General features: G+C 39.4%; 1 protein-coding gene across 7 annotated transcripts in view; it reads right to left on the bottom strand.

Annotated features, from left to right (window-relative positions):
* SUSD1 (sushi domain containing 1) overlaps positions 1-26,369 on the bottom strand; it is a 49,840-nt gene that overhangs the window by 21,604 nt on the left and 1,867 nt on the right. For 3 of the 7 annotated variants that reach the window (XM_054810006.1, XM_054810011.1, XM_054810009.1), the window contains exons 2-11: positions 26,056-26,184; positions 24,712-24,867; positions 23,900-24,052; positions 22,443-22,619; positions 19,948-20,127; positions 18,337-18,516; positions 4,644-4,738; positions 2,844-3,033; positions 1,780-1,874; positions 465-651 (exon numbers count right to left, since the gene is read on the bottom strand). In XM_054810006.1, the coding sequence (XP_054665981.1) occupies positions 465-651; positions 1,780-1,874; positions 2,844-3,033; positions 4,644-4,738; positions 18,337-18,516; positions 19,948-20,127; positions 22,443-22,619; positions 23,900-24,052; positions 24,712-24,867; positions 26,056-26,184 (1,542 nt within the window). Of the gene's footprint in view, positions 1-464; positions 652-1,779; positions 1,875-2,843; positions 3,034-4,643; positions 4,739-18,336; positions 18,517-19,947; positions 20,128-22,442; positions 22,620-23,899; positions 24,053-24,711; positions 24,868-26,055; positions 26,188-26,369 lie in introns of all 7 variants that reach the window. The other 4 variants (XM_054810005.1, XM_054810012.1, XM_054810007.1 and 1 more) reach the window with 2 other exon arrangements.

Genomic DNA, 26,369 nt, shown 5'->3' on the forward strand with positions numbered 1-26,369 from the left:
ATGAAGGTACCTGTCTGAGGTACTTGCAGGACTCTCTACTCTGGATCCCTGCAGACTTCAGTGATATGTGTTGTCATAAATACCAACATGAAGTGCAGTTGTGCTATTATCTCCAGTTCACAGTGGAGGGAACTCATACAGAAAAAGTGACTTATCCTCTGATGGGCTGAAGTCCCTGCCCTAGCTCCCGTAGATACCTATCTTGTGTCTAACCCACCAAACTATCTTTTCCTGCTGTGCCAAAATGACGCTCCAAAATATTGCACCCCCATTTCTCTGCCCCTTCTGCTGTTGGACTGTCAACTCTATGAAATCTGTGAAAACAAAGAACAGTGAACAATTCTGAGCATGGAAAGCACACTTTGACAACCCATACAACACTAAGGTCAACAATCTGTTTCACTTAAGCCTCTTGCCCCCAGTAAGTGCTTTTATAAATACATAAAACAAAGGGTAAGACCTACCTGTGATTTGTGTTGTCATGGAAATGAGCAGTGAAAAATTCAAAGCTACCATGGAAATATTAACAGAGTAATTGGTGCCTGGCTGCAAATCAAAACAAACTTCTGGAGCCTGCTTGTGTGTGGTAAGGTTGATGGTCATTTCATGAAAGAACTCCTTCTGATACCAACGCTGGCCTTGCACATGAAACTGTAACCAAACAATCACAGCATGGAAATTGCAATGTTTTAATACATCACTTGCATTCAGTCATGCTCTAAATTAGAAGAAATAGCAGAAAAACACATCACTGGATCCTGAATGCCAAAAATGTTGGCACTGACTTACTGAAATTCAAATGCTTCCAAAATTTGACAGGAATTGCAGTCCCTCTTGACCAGCTCTGACATTGTGCTAGTTCTTTCACTTCTCCTCCTCCTAGTCTATTCTCTTTTTTATTATTACTGTAATTTCCCCCAAGTTTTGATTTCCTGCTAAAAAACAGGCTTCCAGTAATACTGCACCTTCATTTTAGTATACCCTCACAGTGCAAAGTGATAAATTATGAAAGTAAGCTCACAGGAACACTTTTCTGATTTGACCCTGAGGACCAAGTCAAAATCAAGTCATTTTGACCTGTGTCAAAATGCCAAGTACCCTCCACGATCTGTCTATGGACAGCTGTTTCCAGGCAAATTTACAGACCCACGGGTTTTTGTTTGTTTGTTTCAGTAGGATTCTGTGTGTTTGTTTTGTTGTTGATGTCCCAAATGATGATAAAGTCACTAACCTTAGGCCTCTCCTGATCACTCCTCTCTTAATGAAAATTAAAATGGTTGCTGTATTTTAATCATGTGCTAATTTTCCTTTAAATAGATCCTATGCCTTTAGATAATCTCTGAGCACCTCTCAGCACATGGGAGATTTGAGACAACAGCAGGTGGTCAAGAGTCCTGGCAGAGATAGTTCATGTAGAAATGCCCTGCTGGGATGAGGGAAGATTGAAGGCATATCACAGTCAGAGTGGACAGACTCCATGGAATTGGAACAGAGTTGTCTGAGGCCTAAATATGACAAAGTTGAAAGTACAGATAGGGAAGGCAAAATAGAGTAGAAAAGGGGGAAAAAATAAACAAAGACCAGGAGACTACAAAAGAGCATGTTGGTTTTTTTCTTTTTTGAAGGCTGCTATGCAAGCTTACTCCCTAGGTTTTTATGAGAGACATCATTAGAATGAGGAACACTGTGAGCAATGAGTGTTTGAAAAATTACAGGTTTTTTCACACAGGTGATTGATATAAATTGTTTTCTAGATTCAAAATACAGATTGTCACTTACTGAGTATCTGTCTTCCACATCAGTTCCCCTGACATTTCTCTGCCATTTCAAGCAGGTATCATTAAAAATTAATACATTATTGAAAGCTTCCTTTACTGTAGAGGCAAAAAAAAAACACACAAAAAAGGAACAACTTATTACAAAAACTTCACCTTCTTCAACTTAATTGAATATGAGTAGCTGAAAATTAAAAAAAAGGTTTTGATTTTCATTTTCTTCTGAGGAGGCGGCAGAATCTAATTTCTTTATGAACGAACAAACACAGTAAATAAAACATGAACATTTTCCATGCTTTTACCCAAGCATGGTATTCAGGAAATCAAGGTAAGATTTGTCCAAACCTAGGGAGGTTATAATGACAGAAAGATTATAGGGTGCAAACCTTCTAATGGAAATAATGTTATCATAGAACAATTTGTCACAGTTGATACCCTTTACAAAAAAATATTTTTGTGCATTCCAAAGGTAATTCTTGCTCAAGATCTATCTCATCAGAATTAGTATGTCAGGCAAGCTTAATGTTTCCATGACCAAAATACTACAGAAACCTGCTGTTAGAACATACCTTCTCTACAAATACTGAAAAACTGCCATAGCACTGCTCATCACTGCTAAACACAGGAACATTATCTATAATGCTCACATCATTTAGATTAGTATCACACAGCTCAGTAACAGAGAATTCTCCCACAGGCAGAGAATCAGTTTTCAAGGCAAGAAATGGAAACCAGTAAGCATTGTACCATGGACTGAAATTCCGACATGTTGCCAGGAATGCCACTGCACCAATCCTGCCTCAGCCAGAAGACAAATCCTGAAGAAGCAAGTTTGCCAAATCTTTATGAAGGGCATTTCCTGCCACTGCTCTGTTTGCTCATAGATTCAATGGCCACAGTGAGTAGAAGAAAAATAGCCTTGCAGAAGAAGAGGATGCTCATGGCAGCTACCTTTGTGCAGTGAGCATGTCTAGGACACAGCCTGCTATCCTGTCTGCTAGACTCAAAACAGTTAACTCTGCAGCACACTAAGTTCTGTAAGCACAGAGAATACAAAACACAACCTACCCTTTGTTTGAACTGCTACTGTAACTGAGACAGTGACGTCTGTGGAAGAGATGGTAGTAATATTCACCACGTAGTTACTGCTAGAGTTGAGATCTAAACACACCTTTGGATTATCTTCACTTGTAGTGATGTTAAATATTGCATCTTCTGAGAACGTCTTCTCATCCCATCTTTGGCCCAGTATGTGAAACTATCGAAGGATTAACAAAAACAATGGTGCAATTGGTTGTGGCTCTTCAAAATTCAGACTACTAGTTCAATTAAACCTTGAGAACCTAGGATTACATCTGTTTTAGAATATCAGCTAATTAAAAAAAAATAGGCTTGTGACTGTTTTGGTGCAACAAGATGGCTTAATAAATTAGATCTTTAATTTCTTCTGACAGTTATGAATATTTTTTTCACTCATTTATACAATAGAAGGAATCTATAACGTGGACCCTACAAACACCTCCACCACAAATAGTAAGATGTAAATAAATATTCTTTCTTGTTTACAGCACACAGATGGAAACTACATCTGCTTGCTTTCTTTTCTTTTTTCTAGTTTTTCCCCCTTGCCCTACAGAAGCGGTAATAAGACTGAAGGCCAAACAACAGTAAAGACAAGCTTCCCTAAAACCGTACCAGTGCAGTGAAAAAGAAACCTGTTGTTTGTACAAGATGAAGGGACAGACAAAAATTATCTAGTTGAGCTTGATCAAGGCAGTTCAGACTGTGTTCTGAACTTTACTGCATGCATGCTATGCCTACATCATCACCAGTTTTAAATATTCTGAAGTGCCTTGCAGATAGCTGAATTCAGGCAAAAGCACATGCACATTACACCTGAGACCCATAGCTTGCCAGTTAACAATGAGTACATGAAAAGTACTGGTTTCAAATTGTTTAGGGTAATTGGGAACTTGTTTTTTTCCATCTCAGCAGTGAGCAGTGCTCAATAAAAAGCAGTGCTCAATAAAAACACTCAAACATTGGTTTATAACACAGGAGGAGAAAGACAAGTTGTTTTCCAAAATTATCATTCAACCTTGAAACGTATTTTCCACATTAACCTACCCACTCTGGAGATCTTAAATAATGCTCTTTTTCTTTTTTCCCTATTTCTACATGCTCAAAAAACCAACCTTTGTTGGGATGTTGACACTTTCAAAACATGGGAATTCTTATAATTTTATTTTGGCTTTCAATAACACTGACTAAACTATTGTTTCTGAGAATTTTTATCTTTACTTTTTTTTTCCCCCCATATATAAACATAAGAATTAAAAGTTTTTACCAAGGTTGCTTTTAATTGCCATGAAAAAAAGTTCTCAAATGTTCAAATATAAGATGGTTGAATCTCTTGCATAAGGCACAGGATTTCAATATACCTTGCATTTCTAAAACAAGTTACATCCAGTATCTGCAAGTGATACACTGTTTATTTGAAATGTTTGCATCACAGACAGGGACAGAGCCCAAGTTTTGCAATGTTTTCTATGTCAATGTGACCTTGAGCTCTACAACGGAATTTCGCTAAAACATAAACTTGTGCTGAAATGCTTCTTACAGTTGCAAGCAGATGTTTAAGTGATTTACTGGAATGGGACCCCAACAGTTTTTAAGGTTTTCACCTAACTTCAGGACAGGGATTTGCTTCTTTCCTAAGCGAACTACCTTTGGGTTTCTAGGCAGTTCACTGGGAAGAGTGAGACAAATGATCATACAAACAAAACCCACAAAACAGATCTCCACTGTTGACTCACCAGAATTAACCAGGACAAAGCTACTCCTGATCTCAAATACTGCCCCACTTACTGTGTACGTTTGCTGCACTCCCAGTCTTCCAGTTTTCCTTTGCCACTTCACACACGTTTCATTGAATATGGACAAATTACTAAATAATTCCTCCTCTGTGAGCAAAAACATCAACACAGAATTACAGCAGTTATTATTTCTCATGCAAATCTTAATATGTTTGGAGCAATTGTTTACTTCTTCCTTTTTCTGTTTTTTTATCAAGCAGAAAAAATAAAGCAAGGCAGGCAGAAGTTAGTCCCTTAACTGTGTCAGCTCCTAAAATTAAAATACAAGGCTAACTGAAGAAGCATGTTCTGAGCTAATGACTGTGAAGTCCTTAAACACACAGCCAGCATTACACAAAATACCATGGCTAATAAAAACAAAATACTTCGCTAGGGTTGCATTTTAAAGTAGAACAATTTTAATTCTAATGACTTTACAGATCTTGAAAATGACATTAAAACTACACTGCAGTTCCTGACAGCAAAGGAACAAGCTCATTAACTCCATCAGACCACTGACATGTTCCCATTTACAAAAGCATACATATACAACAGCATTGTTTCTTACATCTTCAGTATATACTGTACTAAAGACTGGAATCTTTCATATCTGTTGACCAATCCAGGCAAAAGAGCCAATCAGAAAAAACATTTTGTTTCGCTTCAGACGTTCCTCCTAGTCACAATACATTAAACTTGTACCATGTATTCCTGTATTCCTCGTTGGGGTCTTTCATTAAAGTGTGCTTATGACAGTATTAAATCACTAAATATGAAGAATAAACCTAAATATATTAGGGCAATAAACAATGCCCCAATTCCACTACATCTGCCACCTGTTCTATATTCTCCTTGAACTTAAGTGCCAGCATCTGGAACTCGTGACATGCAATGGTCTGTCTTCTAAAGAATGAGCCACTCACAAATCAGCTTGAAGACTTTGTAGACCATTGGAACTCATGGATTAGAAGTCTCATTAAACTGCAAGTAAAAAAGTCAAGCAGATTTAAGAGAGCTGTCTGTAAGAAAATGAGGCTACCAGTAAGTCAAATGTAGAAAAAAAAATGCTTTTCTGAATACAACCACCTGCATTAAGTGTTTCAAGAAAGCTTCTGTGTTAGATTGGAAAACAGCTTTTTTGTAGCCTAATGAATGGTTTTGCTCATTATTTGTTTGGTTGCTTTTTAAAAGATGTTGACATTTTTTCTTGCTTTATCATTAACAGAATTAAGTAACATGGTCACAGTGAAACACTTTTCAGAACAAACACTGTATCAAAAGAAGGAAGCCCAAAGAAAGAACTAAGCATGTAGGGAGTACAACTGTAGCAACCAGAGATACATCCTTCACCATACCTATGTTAATTTACATACTTTCAAAAGCTCACTTACGCCTCAGAGAAAAAGCACAGCCAGGAATATCAACTCATCCATTCTTTTTTTAGGCTTTTTAGGCAGTTCTCTCATTGCTGTCATCAGATGCAGAGCAGTTGCCTTCACGTGACAAGATAATCAAGTACTCTCCCAGAGCTAAGAACAAAGCTCCTTCTGGTCACAACTCCAATTGACAGTGAACGTATTTGCTCCTCTTCTTTCCTCCACCAGCCTTCAGTCATTCCTTTGTCCTGCTACCATATTTTATTATTACAGTCACTACATGAGCAAAGTCATATAAATCCAAGCTCATACAGATTCTAAGCTGAAAGGCCTTTACTAGCTGCTGAAAAAATGAAAGGGATTTATAGGACAGCCTTGGTAGATAGTTCAGAAATATTTGTTGGGAAATAGCAGTTGTTAAACTTAGCTTAAGTGTTGGCATAACTGACTTAGTGTCAGTGGCTAAATTTGCCAAAACTGTAGGCCACAAGCAATGACTTTCACCTAGATATATTGAACTTCTGCTGAACCCTTTTCCAGCTAAACAAAAGAAGGCCCCAAAGCTGATTTAAGCTGGAAGACAAAGAGGCTACAACCATCAGCAGAGGCAGCAACCCTGAAGATAAGTAGCCTGCCTAGAGACAAAGAAAGGACCCAATGAAGAATATGAAGACCCTAGACACTAATATTACTATTGGTCTGAACTGCCATGTGAGGGGAGGGGAACTTAGATTGTAAGGGTATAATTGCCCAGGAACTTCTTTCTTCAGGGTCCCCCTGCGGAGGCACCCAGCTTGAGCTGTTACAACTGCTGTACCATCCAAACAAACTATCTCATGGGATTTAAAGCCTGAAACTCTGCTGTGGGAAACCTACGGTGAAGACTTCCGTAACAGTTTGGCGACCCAGGTGGGACCCTAGGCCATCACCTTTGGATCCTGTCTCCAAACATCCAACTGCTGCAGCGGGTGAGTTCACCTGGGACCTTTGGAGTGAGAGGCACCGAAGGGCAAGTGTTAAATTTCTCTGAGCAGATTTGGTGAAAGTACTTGCTACAGCTGTTTGTGGTGTGTGGCCTGATCAGCATAAAGCACATAGTCAGAGGGTATAAGCCCCTCTTAGCGAAAAGCTATGGGAATATACCCAACATGGAAAAAGGGGACATCCTTAGCCAACATATTATGAAATTTGAATAGAATTTATGGTACAGCAAGTTTGTCAAAAAGCACACAATAGCATCCTGTAAGGAAGACTGGCCAGTACTTAGAGGAGCGGGGCTATAGCTCCATGAAGGATCCTTTGATTTAACAAAAAAAAAAAAAGCGGCTACACTCTAGAAAATCTTGGAAAATTAAAAACTTCACCAAACACATTATTGGTATGTATCAGACAACTGGGCACATGACCACCATAAAGAGGATGGTAGAAAATGAGTACAAAAACCTCAAAGGAGAACTTTAACTGCAGCAGTTGTAATTTAACCAAGGCACCTACAGAGCTCTGCACCACCATGTACTCCCCTGCCTGTACTGCCTGTCGCTTCTGCTGGGCTTTACCTGGTAGTTTCTAAGGTTATTCCTAATCCTCTTGCAATGCAGCCAGCAGCAGCAGGGAGGTGGTAAGAGAGGGGGGTGGGGGTGTGTGTTGGGGTGTGTGCGCATGCACACGCATGGAATTAACCCTGCAGGCAGGGGAAATCAGACTGCCTGGCCTTAGGTTGATCCTAATTGGGATTATAATAATCAAACAGATAGAGATAATTGCCAAACAGTAGTTAGAAATCTGATAAATGTGATTAGAGTTTGCAAGGAGATAAAAGTAAACTGAAGTATAGAAATGTAGAGAGAGGCCAGAGGAACACCTCAGCAGCCACTGGGGAAGATTGCAACAGGCTTTGTTGATGTACTGGGGAATGACTCTCCAGAATTTTAATAATGAATTGGCAGCAAGTGTGTTTGTGGACCAAGCCGCCTCTGACATCTGCAACTATTTTAATGATCACATGCTGGGCTGGCAAGGAGAAAATTTGCAGAAAATTTTAAGTGTGGCAGCGTTTGTATATAATGGTCAAGAGGAAAGGCAGAAAGCAGAGCAAGTGGAAGAGAGAAAGGCGGTGAAGGAACAAGAAGCCATTTTGTTGGCAGTTGCATTGGCAAAAAACTTAGAAGAGGCAGGGGCAGAGGAAAAAAAGCCAGGTATGGGATTTGGCCCACAACAAAGGAACAGGGAAAGGAAAACAAGGTAAAATGGAGGGAGAGAATGTCATTATTGTGGAAATTTGGGATATATACGATGAGAATGCCTTCTCCATCCAAGAGAAATCTGAAGAGAAGGAAATTATCAACGTGAAAGGTCAACCTGGGAAAATAATCACTTGCAATGATTAGAGGAGGGAGACTCAGTGAATTATGAGGGATTAAAGGAGCTGGAGATTTTTAGTATGTGGGAAAATCATTTAGAACAACAGGGATGCATACAAGACAAAGTAGCAGGTCATGAAGTTGAATTTTTGGTGAAATATAGGAGCAAGTTTGTCTCTTTTAAATTTTACTCCAATAGGATCAGTGACTATGGACAAAAATTTTAATACATGGAGTCACAGGACAAGGAGAAAGTGATTTGAGTAGACCCTTATTAGTTACAATAGGAAGTAAGAGCATACAGGGAAGATTCGTGTTAGCAGAGGATTCCCCAGCATGCTTTTTAGGAAGAGATCTCTTGCAGGCTTTAGATGTAGCATTATGTCTGCCACTTGAGGGGATAGATTCAGTAATCATGGGGATGAGTGTAATCACTAAAGGTTTGAATAATGAGCTGAAAATACAAGAAGTATTGAAATCCATACCAACAGAGCTGGTGTACACCAGCAAGGGTGTAGAACTGCTGGTATCAGCTCAACCAGTAAACATTAAAACAAAGGGAAAAGCCCCACTGGCCATGAAACAGTACCCCATTCCCCAGGAAGCAGAAAAGAGCATCCAAAAGCAAACAGACCCGTATTTAGCCCAAAAAATTTTAAAAATGTCACCTTTCAATACTCCTGTACTCCCTATAAAAAAGAACAGACTAGATGAAGATGGGGATCCAGGATACACTTTTGTACAAGATTTGCAGGCAATTAACCAGCATGTAGTGGCTCCTCACCCTGTGGTGCCTGATCCCTCCACTATACTTTTGCAAATACCACATTGGGCAAAATATTTTACAGTGATTGATCTAACCACCACTTTCTTTAGGATTCTGTTTGACAAGAACAGGCAATGTTGTTTGCCTTCACACGGTAAGGAAAACAACTAATCTGGATGCATCTCCTCACAAGGGTTTGCAGAGTCTCCTACAATTTTTTTTCACAAATACTGGGCAATTATTTGAAAGATAGAGTTATCAGGAGAATCATCTCTTGTACAATATGTAAACTATTTGTTACTTGCCAGAAAGACATGCTAAGATTGTTTAAAAGATACTATTTGTCTGTGTACTGCTTTAGCAAAACAAAACAAAAGGTCACCATGCATGTCTTTCTAAGCTTCAGCTGTGTTTCAGGAAGGAAAATATTTAGGATTCCTATTAAAAGAAGGACAAAGATTAGTAGACCCAGAACAGGTCCAGGCTACTGTAGAAATATCTCAACTGGTAACAAACAAACAACTGCGAGGATTTTTATGCACAGTAGGATACTCCAGACTCTGGATACCTGAGTTAAGCCATGGACAGAGGCTACCAAGGCAGAGGAAGTGGAGCCTGTAAGTTGAGGTCCAGAGAGAGAAAAGGCTTTCCAAGCTATAAAAGCAGCCTTAGCTTCTGCTCGAACACTGAGATGGCCAGTTTACTCCAAGCCCTTTGAGCTATTTGTGCATGAGAACATGCATGGGTTGCTGTTGCATGTTGTGCATGAGTAGCTAGCTGAGTCCTTACTTAAAAGCAAGGTTCACATCGCTGCCCTGTAGCTTATTACTCAACCGGATCCTGCAGGGGGTCCTGTAGTGGCAGGGAATAATTCTTGTGTTAAAGTGACAGCAACAACAGTGACTACCATAAAAAAGAGCAGACCATTAGCTCTGGGCCACCCAAGAACTGTGTACATCCTGCATGAAGTAGAACTGATTTTTAAACAAAATGCTAGGCAAACATTGTCCCCACAAAGACCACACTGTTGTGAATTAATGCAGATAATATTATTTTAAAAAGATGTCATGTTTTGAATCCAGCAACTTCATTGGCTGTTCCCTCCAATGGTGACCCGCATCATGACTGTGCTAAGGTAGTGTGTCCCTCCAGCTGTGTACAGGAAGATCTGCAAGATCAACCACTAGAGAACTCGGATCTAACCCTTTTCACTGATGGATCTTCATACTATGTGAATGGAAAATAACACACAGGCTATGCAGTGATGAGAAACTTAGAGGTACTTGAAGCAGAACCTCTACAACCCTTGGGGAGTGCCCAAAGGGCTGAATTAACTGCATCAAAAAGAACAGCCTGGTGAGGGCATAACCATAGAATCAAAGAATAGTTTTGGTTGGAAAAAACTTCTAAAAATCAAGTCCCACTGTTAACCCAACACTGCCAAGCCACCACTAAACCATTTCCCTAAGCACCACACCTACACATGTTTTAAACTATTCTCACACCTAGAGGTAAACAGGTTCCCTGACAGACGAGCTCTACTGTGAAATCTAACAGTGCCAGTGACTTCCAGAGCTCAGGAACTCCCAATGTAAAATGCACCATACGTGCCTGGCCTCAATGTGACGTCTTAGCAAACAGTGGCATCCAGGTCTTCAACATACCTGATTTCGATCAACAGCTTTCACTCAGAACTCACAAATGAGATGGGAAAAGTGAAGACCCTCAATTTCCCCATACTTCACTAGAAATTTCAACTTGTGAGGAACCAAGAAGGCCACTGGATGCCACTGCTGCTCCACTGACCTCCAGGTTACCCTCACTATCTCCGTGCCACCCAAGGGAAAGGTCCTAGAAATGACATGCAAGTGCATGGCAACCAGAGAAGGGTGGAAAAAGATCCTGGAGGTGTCAAATACTGAAAGACAAATCTGGGAGACGGTAGAGAGATGCAAATAGCACCTGGCTTGTAGCAGCCGAGAAACACAGGTGCTGGTAAAACAGAACACAAATGGGAGAATGCAAAAAGCGAGCAACAAAGTGATTCAATAGTGCCAGTGAGTGCTGAAAGGGGAGAAACCATGCTAAGAAAGCCAAAGAAATTAATTTTAAGAAGGAAAACAAGGAGTGAAGGTCTCAGCCGCCTTTACTCCACTTTTAAAAGCTCTGCTAGCAAGGAGGGCCTCTCTCTGCGCTTGAGTGTGTGGGAAAATTCACAGTAATTACAGCCAGAGCATAAATGCCTGTATTGTCATGCTCCGCTGCCTTAACCCTGTGCTGTGAGGGCCAGCCTTAATCCTTCGCTTATCAGACTCTGCGTGTTCAGGTCCTAGTAGTCAGTGTTATTATTTGCCAGTTCAGAAATAAATTTTAACACACAGACAACAGTCTGAACAGCTATTAAAACTACAGGACTTCTTTCACCTATATGATCCACTAGTCATAGAATCACAGAATCATAGAATGGTTTGGGTTGGAAGGGACCTCAAAGATCATCTAGTTCCAACCCCCTTGCCATGGGCAGGGACACCCTCCACTAGACCACATTGCCCAAAGCCTCATCCAACCTGGCCTTGAACATTTCCAGGGATGGGGCATCCACAACCTCTCTGGGCAACCTGTTCCAGTGCCTCACCACCCTCACAGTGAAGAATTTCTTTCTAACATCTAATCTAAATCGACCCTCCTTCAGCTTAAACCCATTACCCCTTGTCCTGTCACTACACTCCCTGATAAACAGTCCCTCTCCAGCTTTCCTGTAAGCCCCTTTGGGTACTGGAAGGCCGCAATTAGATCTCCCCAGAGCCACCTTTTCTCCAGGCTGAACAACCCCAACTCTCTCAGCCTGTCCTCATAGGAGAGGTGCTCCATTCCTCTGATCAGCTTTGTGGCCTCCTCTGGACTCACTCCAACAGCTCCATGTCTCTCCTGGACTGGGGCCCCCAGAGCTGGACGCAGCACTCCAGGTGGGGTCTCACAAGAGCGGAGTAGAGGGGCAGGATCACCTCCCTCGACCTGCTGGGCACGCTGCTTTTGATGCAGCCCAGGACACGGTTGGCTTTCTGGGCTGCAAGCGCACACTGCCGGCTCATGTTGAGCTTCTCATCAATCAATACCCCCAAGTCCTTCTCCTCAGGGCTGCTTTCAATCCATTCCTCATTTGAAAGAGCACTTGATTACCACTGACGTCAGCTCAAGACACATCTTAATAGTGAAGTATTTTTAAATTTGCATGAAAAACAGGTATTTACCAGAAAGCAGACAGACACAGCTCCAATCTGACATTTCATCTTCTGCAAGTGGCTAAAAGAGCATCCACACGTGCAAATTCACTTACAGAGCTCTTCCCACCAATCCTCACACATACATGCAATTTAGGGGGGAAAAAATCCAAATATTAGCTTTTTTAATATGTTTTGCCTGTTCAATTCTGTGAAAACTGTGAATGATGCTGCAAATGCCATCTGCTACTAACATGCACCACACATATGTTCAGACACAGAAATTAAATGAGAGCAAACATTTCAAAGAGAACTTCTGCTCAGACTGCTTCAAGGCACCTGTTCCATAGCATATAGGCAAACTCCTCTTGCACAGTAGCTTTCACAATTACATATGGAATTTATTTTACAAAGAAGTATCTTCAGTATTTATACCTTTTAGGGTAGCACAAGAAGTTTTTATGACTTTTTCACATTTTGAGTAACATCCTTGCTTCCAGTTTAAATAACACTGCAAAATTTCAGCACGTTTTCACCTTCAGCCCCACACTTTACACAGAGGAAATCCACAAAGAAACAGCAAAGCTGTAGGCAGAAACAGTCATGCAGGAAGGAACAGAGATAGCTAATGATTTACTACTTCCTTTGGTCTAAAATGTTACCAAGAGACAATCAGGAGCAGAGTAATTCATGTATTGAACCAGACTGACAAGAACATAAGAGATGCAATTGTGAGCATACTTACAGAGGAAAGATGTATCAATCAAGAGTGTCAGCCTAGATGGGATTAGATGGGCTGGGATTAGAAAAGCGCATGATCTACCCCCCAGCTGAAAAAGGCTCCCGAGACTAGTATTTGCAATCACAAACTGGGTAATTATTAATTCAGTTTCAAAGAAAGAAACAAACAAACAGACAGACAAAAGCATAAATAGCCCTGCAAAAAGCTACATCTTTTTGTTTAATTGTCACAGGGTTGCATCACTTCGATCTAAGAAGTAGCACCTCCCACTACACAGACTCCAACTGTGTTCTTCCAGGCAACTAAAGAAATTACCAGATTACTAGCTGTCTGGATTTAACGTATCAAATTAGGCCTTTACAAGAACTCAGGCTGATCAGATCTTTTTCACTGATGACTATAATTATCCTAATTGTTTGACGGCGTTCTTATTCCTACAGAACCATGGGGTTTGAATCAATGCCCACAGATGTGAGTGACACCTTTTCTATTAAGGTCATAACCGTTGACATGAACTATTTACACATGGCTGTGAATAAAAGTTACGAGAGTGACAGTTAACCCATTCATTGTTGTGTGGAAATTACTGATGCTGCCACCACAGAAACATCTCTACTGTACAAGTAAGGATGCAAAACCTGACATCTCAGAGCATTCTAGCCAGAGGGGAAATCAGTCACTGGAAAAAGAGCGATGAAGCACAGGAGAAGGGAGGGAAAGTGAAAGCAAAGGGAAAACAACTCTGGATTAAAAACAGAGTAACTAGACCTCCTCAGTTGCATGCAAATTATCTTTGCTGTAGGTTTACAGTTAAATTATACCTGAAGGATGATCCTGCTCTGTTTATTCCAGACTAGATTCAGATTTCGCTCTTCATTTTTTTTCAAGGGTTTGGTTTTTTTTTTTTCATTATGAAAGTATTCTTTTCCTCTTCTGCAACGTTTTCAAGTGCACAGTGTGGACAATCTGTTATGCCTTCTCTGGACTGATTCATCAAACTGCTCTTCCCTCTAAACCTTCAAATCTCTGCAGCATGTATTTAGCAAGTATCCTCCACTCTCTTCATCTGTTAAGATTTTCACTGCTGGCATACAACACCCATTTTCTGGGAAATGGCTCAGAACCAACTAACGCCTTATTCTTTTGATGTTTTGAAGACACTCCTCGCTACCATAATACCCAAGCTCGACATTATCTCAACAAAATCTCCAGAGGTAAAGACACACAGCTAAATTCTATTTGTGGATGAGGAGTCACAACACAGAAAAATGAAGCATTCTGAAACAGAAAATTAACCTTTGGTGAAAGAGGGATAGTTCACATTGAATTTAGTAGGAGGTAATGTAAAAAAGAGCACGCACACAAAAGTTTATGACACAGAAGCTCCAAGCTCAGGCTCAGACTGAATGTGTATTGGTGTGAAGAATGATTTTTGCCCTGAGTTACAGGTTCATAATACGTTGGGACTGGATCATCTTTTCCTCTATACACCATGCACATGAAGCCTACAATCTGCTGACAGCCCTTACTGCCTAACACTACTCAGCACTAAAGGGACATAGAGGTCAATTTTCTTTTTTGACTACATCAGCTACTTCCTGCTGCCTGAGTTTTGGAATGCTTTACCAATAATGTGCATTACCTGTCCATATAGGTCAGATTCACTCCCTCCTCCAGCCTCTTTACATATCCATGGACGTGTAGCACCCACGTGCAGCAATTGCTTCCTTTGCACGGACAGTATTTTACTTAATATATCAAAACCACTATAATAAATGCATTTCTAATAGTATAGTGAATAGTGGTACTGGAGACTTATTTAAATACTGAGAAGTTAAAATGCAACTCTGCATTAAATAATCTTTTCCTTTGATAAAAATAAGGAAATTGGAGAAACTGTTTGTCTTTCTTAAGACACCGCATCATTGCTACCCAAACCAACAGATGCTAAACACACTGAATACTAACAATCTCCAGAGAAAACAGACACAGAGAATGAGTTTTCTAGGATCAGAATAGTGAGCAACAGCCAACCCAGCCTATGTGCTTATAGCTGGGATTAGAGCCAATTGCTACAGAAAGAATAGATCAGATACTGTGAAAAAGCTCTCCATGACAAGGGTATCTCTAGGACTTGGGACTGGAAAATTGGAAAAAGCTTGATGAATAGTAGAAGGGAAGACTCCGCAAACAGGATGAAGAGCTGCAGTAGGTAAAGGGACTACTTCCCTCCAAAATATCTGTAACAACTGTCTAATTAACATAAACTGCATCAGACACTGCCCCATTTGTGCATGAACTGATCCCATCATAACTGTGAAGAAGATTGGAAAAAGTACCAGTTTTAAAGCTGCACAAGGTATTAAGAGCAAAGCAACCTTGTGAGTACCCTATTTACTGTAATTCATCTTAACTTTCCCTGGATGCCCAAGAAAGAAGTTCTCAAAAAGTTAAACTCTGTGTGTGTGTGTGTATGTGTGCACGTACGTGCACATCTACAATCTACACATATTACAAGGGGAAAAGATCTTACTTCAGCATCTGTGTTAGCCCTTCCTGACCTTTTGCTATCAAACATTTGTATCCAAGTTCAATGAAAAACAAAACCAACTCATTTATACTTTTCTATTTCAGACACCCTCCAGTTCCTCTCCCTGCCTTTCTCAAAAAGACACTCTTCATGGACTTGGCAATAGCTTATGATATACATTGCACACTGTGCCATTTGCAAGTGCAGATTTAGGAACAAGCGTCTTGGTTAGATAGCCACAGCACAAATCACCTTATCTCTAGCCTTCTTCCAGCCATGATAAATCAAAAAACGTCCTTCTTTTTGGAATTCACTCAAAAAGAAAAACGTGTAGGAAGCCTTCATTTTATACTTTTCCCTTTTATAAAAAAAGGCAACTCTAAGTATTGTTACCTTATGTCCCATTTTGAGCCCACCCTCAGAACAACTTCTCTCAGTAAGATAAATATAATTACCAAAAAAAGCTCAAATTGACAATTTCTCCTCTGAAATTCACAATGGGAAAACCAAGCTTCTTGTTTCAGACTATCTTGTATTCCACCACTGCATGCTACAGTGCTTTATAGCCAAAGCCCTTCCCTGAAACAAACTGAAACATTATTCCCACAAGAGGACCTTGTTTTCACTCTGAAAAAAACTTAGCAGATTTGCCATGAAATCCCACCAGAGCTCAACACAATGTGTGCCTGGAATACACCATTTCTGCAATGAAAATAAATGAAACCATGCATTCCTGCTCTGCAGGGGAAAAACAAGTTCTTCCAGGACAAGCTGTACAGGATGTCCAGACTCACACATTGAGCATACTGGACTGCAGGCATTTAAATGCTGGTATGTTCCCTGCACTTTAGTTTCAAGTTTATGTATACAAATCGGGGGTTGGGAAAGGAAGACTGTAATTCAGCTGACTACTGCCAGACTTCACTGCTGATGGCTTAATCCTATCAGTACCTGTCAGTAAAATTAATTTTGTTAAGCAATTTTTTAATATTTAAATCAGCTACTAGCAAACGTACTTATACACACATACATTTACTATATACGCCAACAGACGATGCAAATAAAGGGCATTCCATAGCAATTGCTGCCTAAGAAATGAAGAAGTGATTACTTGTCAAAGGGAACATGCTCATGGCAATTTCTTAACTTCCTTACTTCTAATGAGGTTTTTCAGGCAGTAGGAAAAGACAAATGGTTTTCTGACTTCTATCATAAGTTATTTTGGAATGGTACATGATTTTCTCTCATTTTAATGGGAATTACTGATTAATTACACATACCCTTAAGATCATATACAGCTGATAGGCATCATTACTGAAAGAGAATTTTCGTTTCATTTGAAAGTCATTCGTTACCTCTAGTAAATGTGGAAAATGTAGAAGTTATGAAGCTGAAGACCTTTATACTAACTTCATCTTCATGATTTTTTTTTTTTTTTTTCAAAGGAGCCTGGACCAGTTAGGCTATTCTTTAAGGTTTTTTCCATTCTATTTGAGCATAACTCTGACTTCTTTGGCTCTCTGATCCAGCAGCTAGAGCTTGCAGTCTACGTTTTTGCCTCTGGCAAAGCTCTTGCTGAAATCCATGGTAATTCTGTGAGTACAGTCTGCAGGTTCAGGCCCTTCAAAGCTTCAGAGTGCTCAACACAGAACTCTCAGCGTTGCAAAGACTGACACACCAGATAAACTTAGCCCTCTACACAATGCTGGCTTCAAAACAAATTCAGAAAGTACAGCTGTGCAAATTGCCTAAATGAAATATGAATTATGACTTCTGACAACAGCAGTTCCATTTTTATTAGGGCACTATAAAAAGTGAGAGAACTGCTTTTCTGCATGCTCATTTTATTTGATGTCACACGTTTTATATTCACAGTGAATGCTCAAGACATCAAGTGAGTCAAGAGAGGCATCAAGTGGCAACTCTCTGGGTAAAGGCTTGGTCTGTGAAGTGGTAGCAGTCAAAACACACACTTCCAGTCCTTTTGAAAAATATGGATATTACAAAGCTACAGGAACATCACCATCTGCAAAAGACAGCACTGCTATCTTGTGACACCTCTTTCTAAGGACACAGAACACCACTAAGGAGCACAACAGCAATAGTCCAAAACATCTGCTAATTTTTTGCTATTATTAAAATGTCTGTACATCCTGTTTCCAAGCCTAGTACGACAACATCTTCATTACAGATCTCCCTTCTCAGGACTTATTCTGAGAAAATCTTTCTGGACTGAAATTCAGACAACTGGATATAGGCCAGAAAGGCAACCATGAACAAGTTTTACTTTGGGCATTATGAGAGAAACAAACAAAGAAGTTTTGAATTCCATCACCCCTACTTCCATCACAGTGCACTTCATGGTATTAGGCCCACAACAAAATACTGTTAAAAGCCTTCTGCTTATCTCCTGACATTTCCCTGGCTTTTAAAGTTGAAGGTTCTCAGCAACTCCAGTTGCATTAGGCCATTTCCGTTTGAAATGAAAAGCAAGACAGCTACAGAAAGATCTGTGGCATCCACTAAAAATTGTTTCATGGTTAACATTCTCTTGCTTGATCTTTCCATCCAGAAGTACATCACGTTCCCTACATTGTAAATTAGAAAGGGATTTCTTGTCTTCGTGCTTCCTTCTGTTCCCACCTTTACAACAGGAATGAGAAACTATTTAAACAGCAAATCCCACAGCAACTTCCTACAGTAATATTTACCTTTGCATATGTATGTAATATTCTCCCACAACTGATCTGTTGTGCATTCTGAAAAATTCCTGTCTCCATTAAAATAATATCCTTCTTTACACTGATAGTACACTCTGCTTCCTAGAGTGGTAGAGTTGTCCCAGATCATTTCTGTGTGTGGAATCAGCAAAGGTTTGCCACAGTGTATTTCTGCAACAGAAAAAACAGGATAACAAAACCTGAAAATGAAAACAGGCAAGGCATATCAAAGTGTTTAAGGAAGAGAGATGGAATTGTCCCAGCAAGAAACACTTCACTTTTTTCCACTTCCTAGTGATTTCTAGAAGCCAGGCCAGCCCTTTAGAACCCAGAATTTTGTGACTGGAGACTTTCTAGCAGGGTGGGGCATTTAACCTTCAAGATGAACCATAAAATAACAGAGTATCCTGTTTAGAAATGGAGAACAAGGATCTAAACAAATTTTTCTAAATAGATCTATCTGCCCACAACACTCTTCTTATCCCCCATGTGCTCTTTATTCCTTTACCTATAATTTGTAACAACAGATCTGAAAAATGATACATGGGCCAAGGTGTGACACGGAAGAAGACCATCAAGAAGGTTATGCTCCTTTGCTAGTGAATTTAATTCAAGCTTTGGAAAAAAGGAGAAGCTGTTACAGACAAACAGAAAGAGCACTTCTGGGGGAAAATTTGATGGATTATTCAGACTACTTCAGAGATTATTAGAAAACCAGGCTAATGCACTTATAAATTAATTCATTTCCTTAGTTGTTTCCAGGGGCTTCATAATAAAATTAGGCCACAAAAAATAATAAAGAGTGAAGATCAAATCAATGGAATATTATTATTTAGGGTTAAAATTCCCTTTCAAACCCCCAATGAATGTTACACCCCAATAAAAGATTCTGCATCACTTCACTTATAAGAAGTAAACAACATAAGAATGAAAAATCTTATCTTCATGAAAGCTTATATGCAGAAAACAAGTGCTTTAAAAACTGTTCAATAAATAATCTTAAGTGATTCTGAAATTCTACTCAAAAAAAGGAAAACAAAGAAGTAAAAGCCAAAGTTTATAGAATCATGATCTGTACAACCTTTAAAGGAAGAGTTAAACATATGCATTGCAATGGGCAATACATCCTCCATCACGACTACCTTCCTTTTCATATCCCAATGGGTATGAATGTATGTACCTACTATGCATCATCAGAACAAGCTGGAAGCTCTCCAAATATGGAAATTTTAAGGGGACTCTAATATCTAATAGTGGTTCAATTTCTGAGTAGTGGCTTCAACCACAGAGTAGATATTGAGCTAGAAAAATGGCAGCAATTTAGGCTGCCATCATCTCATGGTAATCCCAGTGCCTGACATGCATTGGGATTTTGTCCTTATAATGCTAGCTTTTAACAATTTATTGCCACTTCATTAGCAACACAGATAAAAAAACCAAAACTGTTTAATACATGGCTTCTGTTTTGTAACTGAACTTCATATGCCAGAAGACTGTATAAACTGAGTGTCCAAAGAGGATGTCCTAACTGATAACTGCTATTTATTATGGTGGCTGAAACAGTATCTATGTTAATTAAATCTGAAGGCAGATTTGATTTACCTTTGCACACCAAATCAGTACCATCCCACTGTCCTTTGGCATTGCAGACAGTAGTCTGATTGCCGCTTGCAATAAAGTAACCATGAGCACAATTGTAAGTAACTTCACTTCTGTATGTGGTCCCACTTACGGATGCTGGATGTGCATTTAAAACAGAAGGTGGAACCCCACAATCCACACCTAGGGAGAGGAAGAAAGAGGAAGATAAATGTGTTAGTCAAGCACCAGAAATAATGATGGCTGCACTCCCATAAATATTTCTTTCATTGTTATCAACTAATCCTCTTCTATGTTAATCCAACACTCCCTCATGTCCTCTGCAACATCCCCACTGTGACTAAGAGTGCTGTAGCTACTCCAGAGCTGCTTCCAAATAAAATGGATTCTCTGCCTTTTTCTCACAATGGCATACTAGATCTGTGACTCCTTCCTCAGCCTAGCTGCTAGTATACAGAAAATGTCCTGGGTTTTTTTTTTAATCTTTAAGATTATCCTGCTTTTACAAATCTGGTTCTACATCACTTGTAGTGAGGAACAGTCAGAGGGAGGCAGATGAGCAGAAACTGCCTTTAGGAAGTGGAATTTTAAAAAGTGCACAAAGACCAGAGAAATGCAAAGTCATAGAAAAGGTTACAACACACAATACAAAAGCTTCCTGTTAAAGCAAAAGTCTACACAGTATTCAAAATGCATTGTAATAATTGCTCTATTCACTAATGTAAGCAACCATCTAAAAGACTTTCACGTTAGCATGACACAACACTCACATTCAACAGTTTAACTACGCCTCTTCACATACATCATATCTTCCCATTAAACTATCTGACTTTTCATCTCAAGACGATTCTTTTATTAATATTCAAGGGAAGTTATACTTTTCAAAAACACATTACATCCTTATATTTAAATAAAAAGGGTGATCTGCTCCGGATGTTAGGTCACACATCTTAGCAAATTTGACCTACCTTCAGTGGCCAGTTTCATCATGACTACATAAAATAAACTGTTAAATTACCATAGGAAGGAAGACCAAAGACAAGTTTATTGATTTTCCTGAAAAAGATGACATTACAACTGGCCAGAAGAAATTTTTAAATTAGCAATAAAGACTTATCAGTGAAACTCTCAGAGTTTAAAGAATTATTTAAAGCTCCCTTTACTAATAGTAAAAAAAAAAAAAAATCAGACTTGCTGGTTTTACAAAAAGAGAAGTCCTAATTGAAATCCAGGAAAAGAGCTTGCAGGTACAAAGCAGAAATAAGTTTGTCATTTCAGACTCATGGGCTGTTTCTTGGTGTTCAATGTGTTTTATTTCAGTTAATGATGAGAGATGTGCTCAGAAACTCTGACCTGACCTACTGTTTGACTATAGAAATTAAAAAAATCACATGAAAAAGCAATCACTGACAAATTTTAATAAAAACCAAATGTACCAACAACTCACAAGGACTCCATTCCATAAGCTTCCGTTAGAGACCTCTAGAGACTTTGGACACTTCCTTTTTGTTTTCAAATTCATTTATTTATTTTTTGGGAAAAATGTTGTTTCAATTGTTTCATTTTTGATTCCAGTAAATTAGTATTAAATTGTTTTATCTTTTCTTTCTGATGAATTCTCTAGTGATATTTAATAGTTGACTTTTCCCAGCCACACTGATTTAGCATCCTTACTTTAGTTATTAACTTCCCAAGGACACACATAAAAACATCACATTTCTATCCACCCCCAAAGAAAAAAAAAAAGGGGGGGGAAAGAATTAGAAACCAAGATAGCTTTTGTATTTTGAGAGAAGGACCTCTCCTCACTAAGTGATAATTTTAAGGATGACAATTCTCTCCTGTAGAATTGTTATTCACAGTGTAGTTTCTGTTAGCTAGCACTAACTAATATACAGACTTTCTTAACTACTCAGAGGAATGCAAAACCCTGCACTTATAGCAGTAATATTTCAACAGAATGGGTGATTAGAACACCAAAGCAAGTGGAAGTTTTAAAGATGCTCACAGGAAACTCAACACTTCAGAGATGTGAAAGCATTTGCTCATGCACAAATGCTCTTAGAATCATGAAGGCTATCCAGAGATGAGGGGTGGTATGATGCCTCTCTTTTGCATCTGCAGTCAACCTCAGGAAAAAACTTAACAAGCTGTCAGAAGAATTGTTCTTTTCATGAGAGGTCACTGATGCCTTCCAACTCAGTGGCCCTTCCCATGAAATGCTACAGAAATCTAGTTGTTTTCTAGGCCTTGGTTCACAGGCACAAGTACACACTGCAGTGTCTGTAAAAATGCAAGGACCAGCATCGAAAATGTCATTACACTAACAAGAAGAGGTGGCACAATTTTACCACCTGTCCTTTTCTTTTTTTTGCAAATAGCCAGATCTTGAAAAATTATCCTTCAGATTGAGGAAACACTCTACTGTCACAAACACGCTTCCCCATGCATAAACCCCCTTAATGAAAAATTTAAGAAAGATTTAAGACTGTTTTCACCTTTACAGCTTAAAGTGGCAGGTTCCCAAGTTTCATTTGCAGTGCAATATGAGAACTTTCCCTCGTCGCTGTAAAATCCTTCTTTACATTCATAAAGAACCGCACTTCCTAGTAGTGAGCTGTAGTTTCCCACAATGTAGCCATGCTCCATTTCAGGAGGGGAACCACATCCAATTTCTGCAAAGAGATTGAGTTAAAAGATCTTACAGTAAAAAATCACAACACACACCCACTTTAAGATGAGCTGAACTGGATGGTCACCTCACAAAATACACCCAATCAGATGAATGTGAGGGGTCGCCAAACGGGTACAAAGATTACAGTTGAAGTATTTACTGGCCACAGTTGGAGGAACACAGTGATCCAGGTATTGAGCTGCACCTTTACTAACATACAGCTGGAACCATTCACAACACCAAAGAGGAGACACTGCAATGTGATGGTGCTCTGCGTAAGTCAGTCTCATTACAGCAACAGCTGAATGATCCTTCAGCACTAGAGGAAAATTTCAGGCCCTAATGCACAGCTTTACTTCCCTGTGTATGGGAAAGGTGAAGCACAGTGGACAGGCTGAAATGAAATCATCTGCCCCTCAATTCCTCCGTCTCACTGAACCAGCCTACATACAAACCTACATTCCTTCAGCACAGCTGCTTGACAGGGCTCCCTTGTCCAACTCTGCAAGTGACACAGTCAGTACAGACACACTGCACAGCACGTGGAGGGGCAAGTCAGTGAGATAAGCAGTGTTATCAGCAATTCTGGCAAAACGAAGCAGAGCACTCCAGCTGGAAGCACTGGACAAAGTACAGGCAGTGAGCTTTGTGGACTTGCAGTAATTCAGAAATGACAGCTGGATATAATAGAGGCAGTTCCTTCTACCTAGGATGCCAGGGTTCATTACATACTCTGACAGCTACATCTTATGCTGCTCGCACTTTGTATCTGTGAAAGCCTACATTACAGAGGAAAGAAGGAACGGTTTCAAATTATTTTTTTTATGGCAAGATAAACAAAACAGTTTATTTATGCAGGTGGCACAGTGTAGAATAAATAGCTGAATTCTTATTTTATTAGGCTTGTTTCATTCATGTGACCTGTCTTACCAGCTCTTTATCCTCCTTTCCCTTCCCCTTCATGCCGCGGGATTATATAAACTTAAGTAGATTATACCACACTTCCTATTCAGTAACTACATCACCCTCATGGCATTATTCAGTTTCTCTGACTCTGCACACCTGAATCACTGCTGAAAGCCCGTACAAATCATATCTGGTGTCAACTGTACCATCCAGACATCACTGGAACCCAAGAAGAAAAAAATTCATGCAGCAGGCAAAGTCCACAAAGAGGGCTTCTGCCCTGCAGACTTGAAAGCACAGGTCAGAGCAGGTATTACTATATCACGTAAGATCTGGTTTTATCTGATAGTAAAAACAGCATCCAGAGACTCTCACCTTTGCATGAAACTCCGCTCCCATCTGGATGAAAAGAACGCTCTCCATTTTCCAATTTATAACCTTCATTGCAGTAACAGTTGTAGCTGCCTTCAGTATTCATACATCTTGCATTGCTACCACACAGCCCAGACTCCTCGCATTCATCTATATCTAAAAATTCAGAGAAAAATATATGCACTCGGTAATAGCTTTGGGGTTTTTTTAATTAATTAATGTAGGACCCAAGCTTAAAACAAATACAGCATTTCATGAAAGGTTCTATGTAGCTTCTGATGGCTTGTCTGGGAAACAAAGGAGCTTATCATTGCCTGGTATTCAAGCATCCAGGAGGAGGAAACTCTCAATTTTGTTGCCAGATACCTTTTGAAGTGCTTCCGTTTTACCTGACAAATAGTTTCCAATCATGTCTCCTGCTACAACAATCCCAGAAAAATCCCGTATCTGCAAATATCTTAATCAGTTACAACATTACTGTAACAAGGAACTGACTGATTTTCTACACTAAATACAAATATGACATTCTGTGGGAAGATAAGTATCATCTTATTTTCTTAAATCTGGCTTCTTTTTCTGAAGATCACTACTTGAATGTGACTGTGAAGCAATGATTCTAACACAACAAAGAATGCAAAATGGAACTAATTCATAGCTGTTAGAACCTAGATGTCAAATAAGTGTTTGCACCCACAGCAGAAACTGCTCTGATGCAGTTTTAGAAAGTAAGTTCTAAACTGACAGAAAAAAAAGATTTGTGCAGTAGAAAAGTAAGTTCTGGATTCCTGGTGGTCAAGATTCTTTGTGATGTCTACCTGTGCAGTTCGTGCCATCATTGGGAATAAACGTCTTGTTGTTGTTGGAGGCTCGGTATCCATCAAGGCAAACACAGTAAAAACTTCCGTGTGTATTATGACACAGTGTGTGATTTCCACAGATCTTGACGGCTCCAATCTGGCATTCATCTTTATCTGTCAGCACATTTAAAACACAGCACAGAGAGATTAAGAAAAGTAGAGTATCCCCCCTCCTCACTCATCCTTGTGTAACCAGACTTCCCCTTACTGTTTTTCTTTCTAAGTTATTTGGGATATAAACAGTGCTAGTAAGCTGGAGTATTTAGACCACCAGAGGTTGCTGTCCCTGGATGAAACTGTGAATAAAGTTTCATGACAAAGCTTGAGCTGATCTAAGAGCTGCTGAAACCAGAAGGCCCTGCTGTCCGCTTCTGCTCTTCCTTACAGTGTGCGCTGGCTGCAGCACTTGTGCTGATCTTACCCAGGTCTCTCAACTGGGGGAGAATTAACATGGCAAAATGTGCAGCTTCGCTTCTCCCACAATAATGAGATAATTGAACTCTGGGCAGGGCCCAGGAGATGCCAGTGCTTGTGATGGAAGGGGAAGAGATCAGAGGTGGGGACCTTCCCCTTTAAGCAGTGGTAAGCTATTATATACACTCAGACACAGCATTTGACATCATCCTTTGAGTCACATACTGATTTGTCATGTATGCAATTGTATTAAAAGGACACCATCAGCTGCAGTAATAAAACAATGCTGAACAACACTTTACATGTAACAGACATTTGCACTTAAGAAATGTGTATGCATGCACACTTTTATTAAGAACCTTCAACTTATGAAATTAATTTTTAGTTACCCAGTAATCTAACTGGGAAAATCAGCAAAAAAGCACTGATTCTAATTGTCAGTTTTATCGTCTAGTTTTCAGTTCAAGGGTGCATAGGTTGAAAAGAATAATAAAGTGAAGCCCACCATATTTAATTTCTTTTTTCTTTGCTGAAGCTAAGATAAAAATATTAAATAAATCATTCCAATACATTTTTTAAAAAGTATTTTATAAACCCCTACATTTTCTGAGACAAAATTAATTTAAATCCTTCATTATATAGCAGAAACTGAATAAAATAGTTAAGCAACTAAGTACAAAACAATACTTACATCAAGTAAAAATAAAATACATGGCTAGCTGTTTAAAAAAAAAGGAAAAACAATCTGCACATATTCTAGGCTTTGGAAATTCTGCCAGGAAATGACAAAGCTTTTACCATGTTTTAAAGAGTTCACTAATATTACTTGAGAAAGAACATTTTAGGAACACACACAGTTTCTTGCCATTGTACAAACAGGCAGCCTACCTTGACAATGAGTTCTTCCATTGCCTACAAATCCATAGTTACAGATGCAGACACTTTTTCCTTCAATTTGATGACATGTAGCATGAATGTGGCAAGTTGCACAGACATCTGGAACTGATCTGGTCACAACTGCTTTAAGAACAAAAAGATGCAATTACTTTTTTTTTTTTTTAAGGACAATAAAGGTGGTCTGGCATGGGTAACTGGCACAGAATTTAAAGTGGAGATAAAATCCAGATTAAAACACATAGAATAAAATCCCATCTCCTCCCATCTCATTTTCAAGCTTACAGGAAAACCACAGACATAGTATT

Source organism: Grus americana, chromosome Z (genome assembly GCF_028858705.1).
Source record: "Grus americana isolate bGruAme1 chromosome Z, bGruAme1.mat, whole genome shotgun sequence".
Classification (NCBI taxonomy): Eukaryota; Metazoa; Chordata; class Aves; order Gruiformes; family Gruidae; genus Grus; species Grus americana.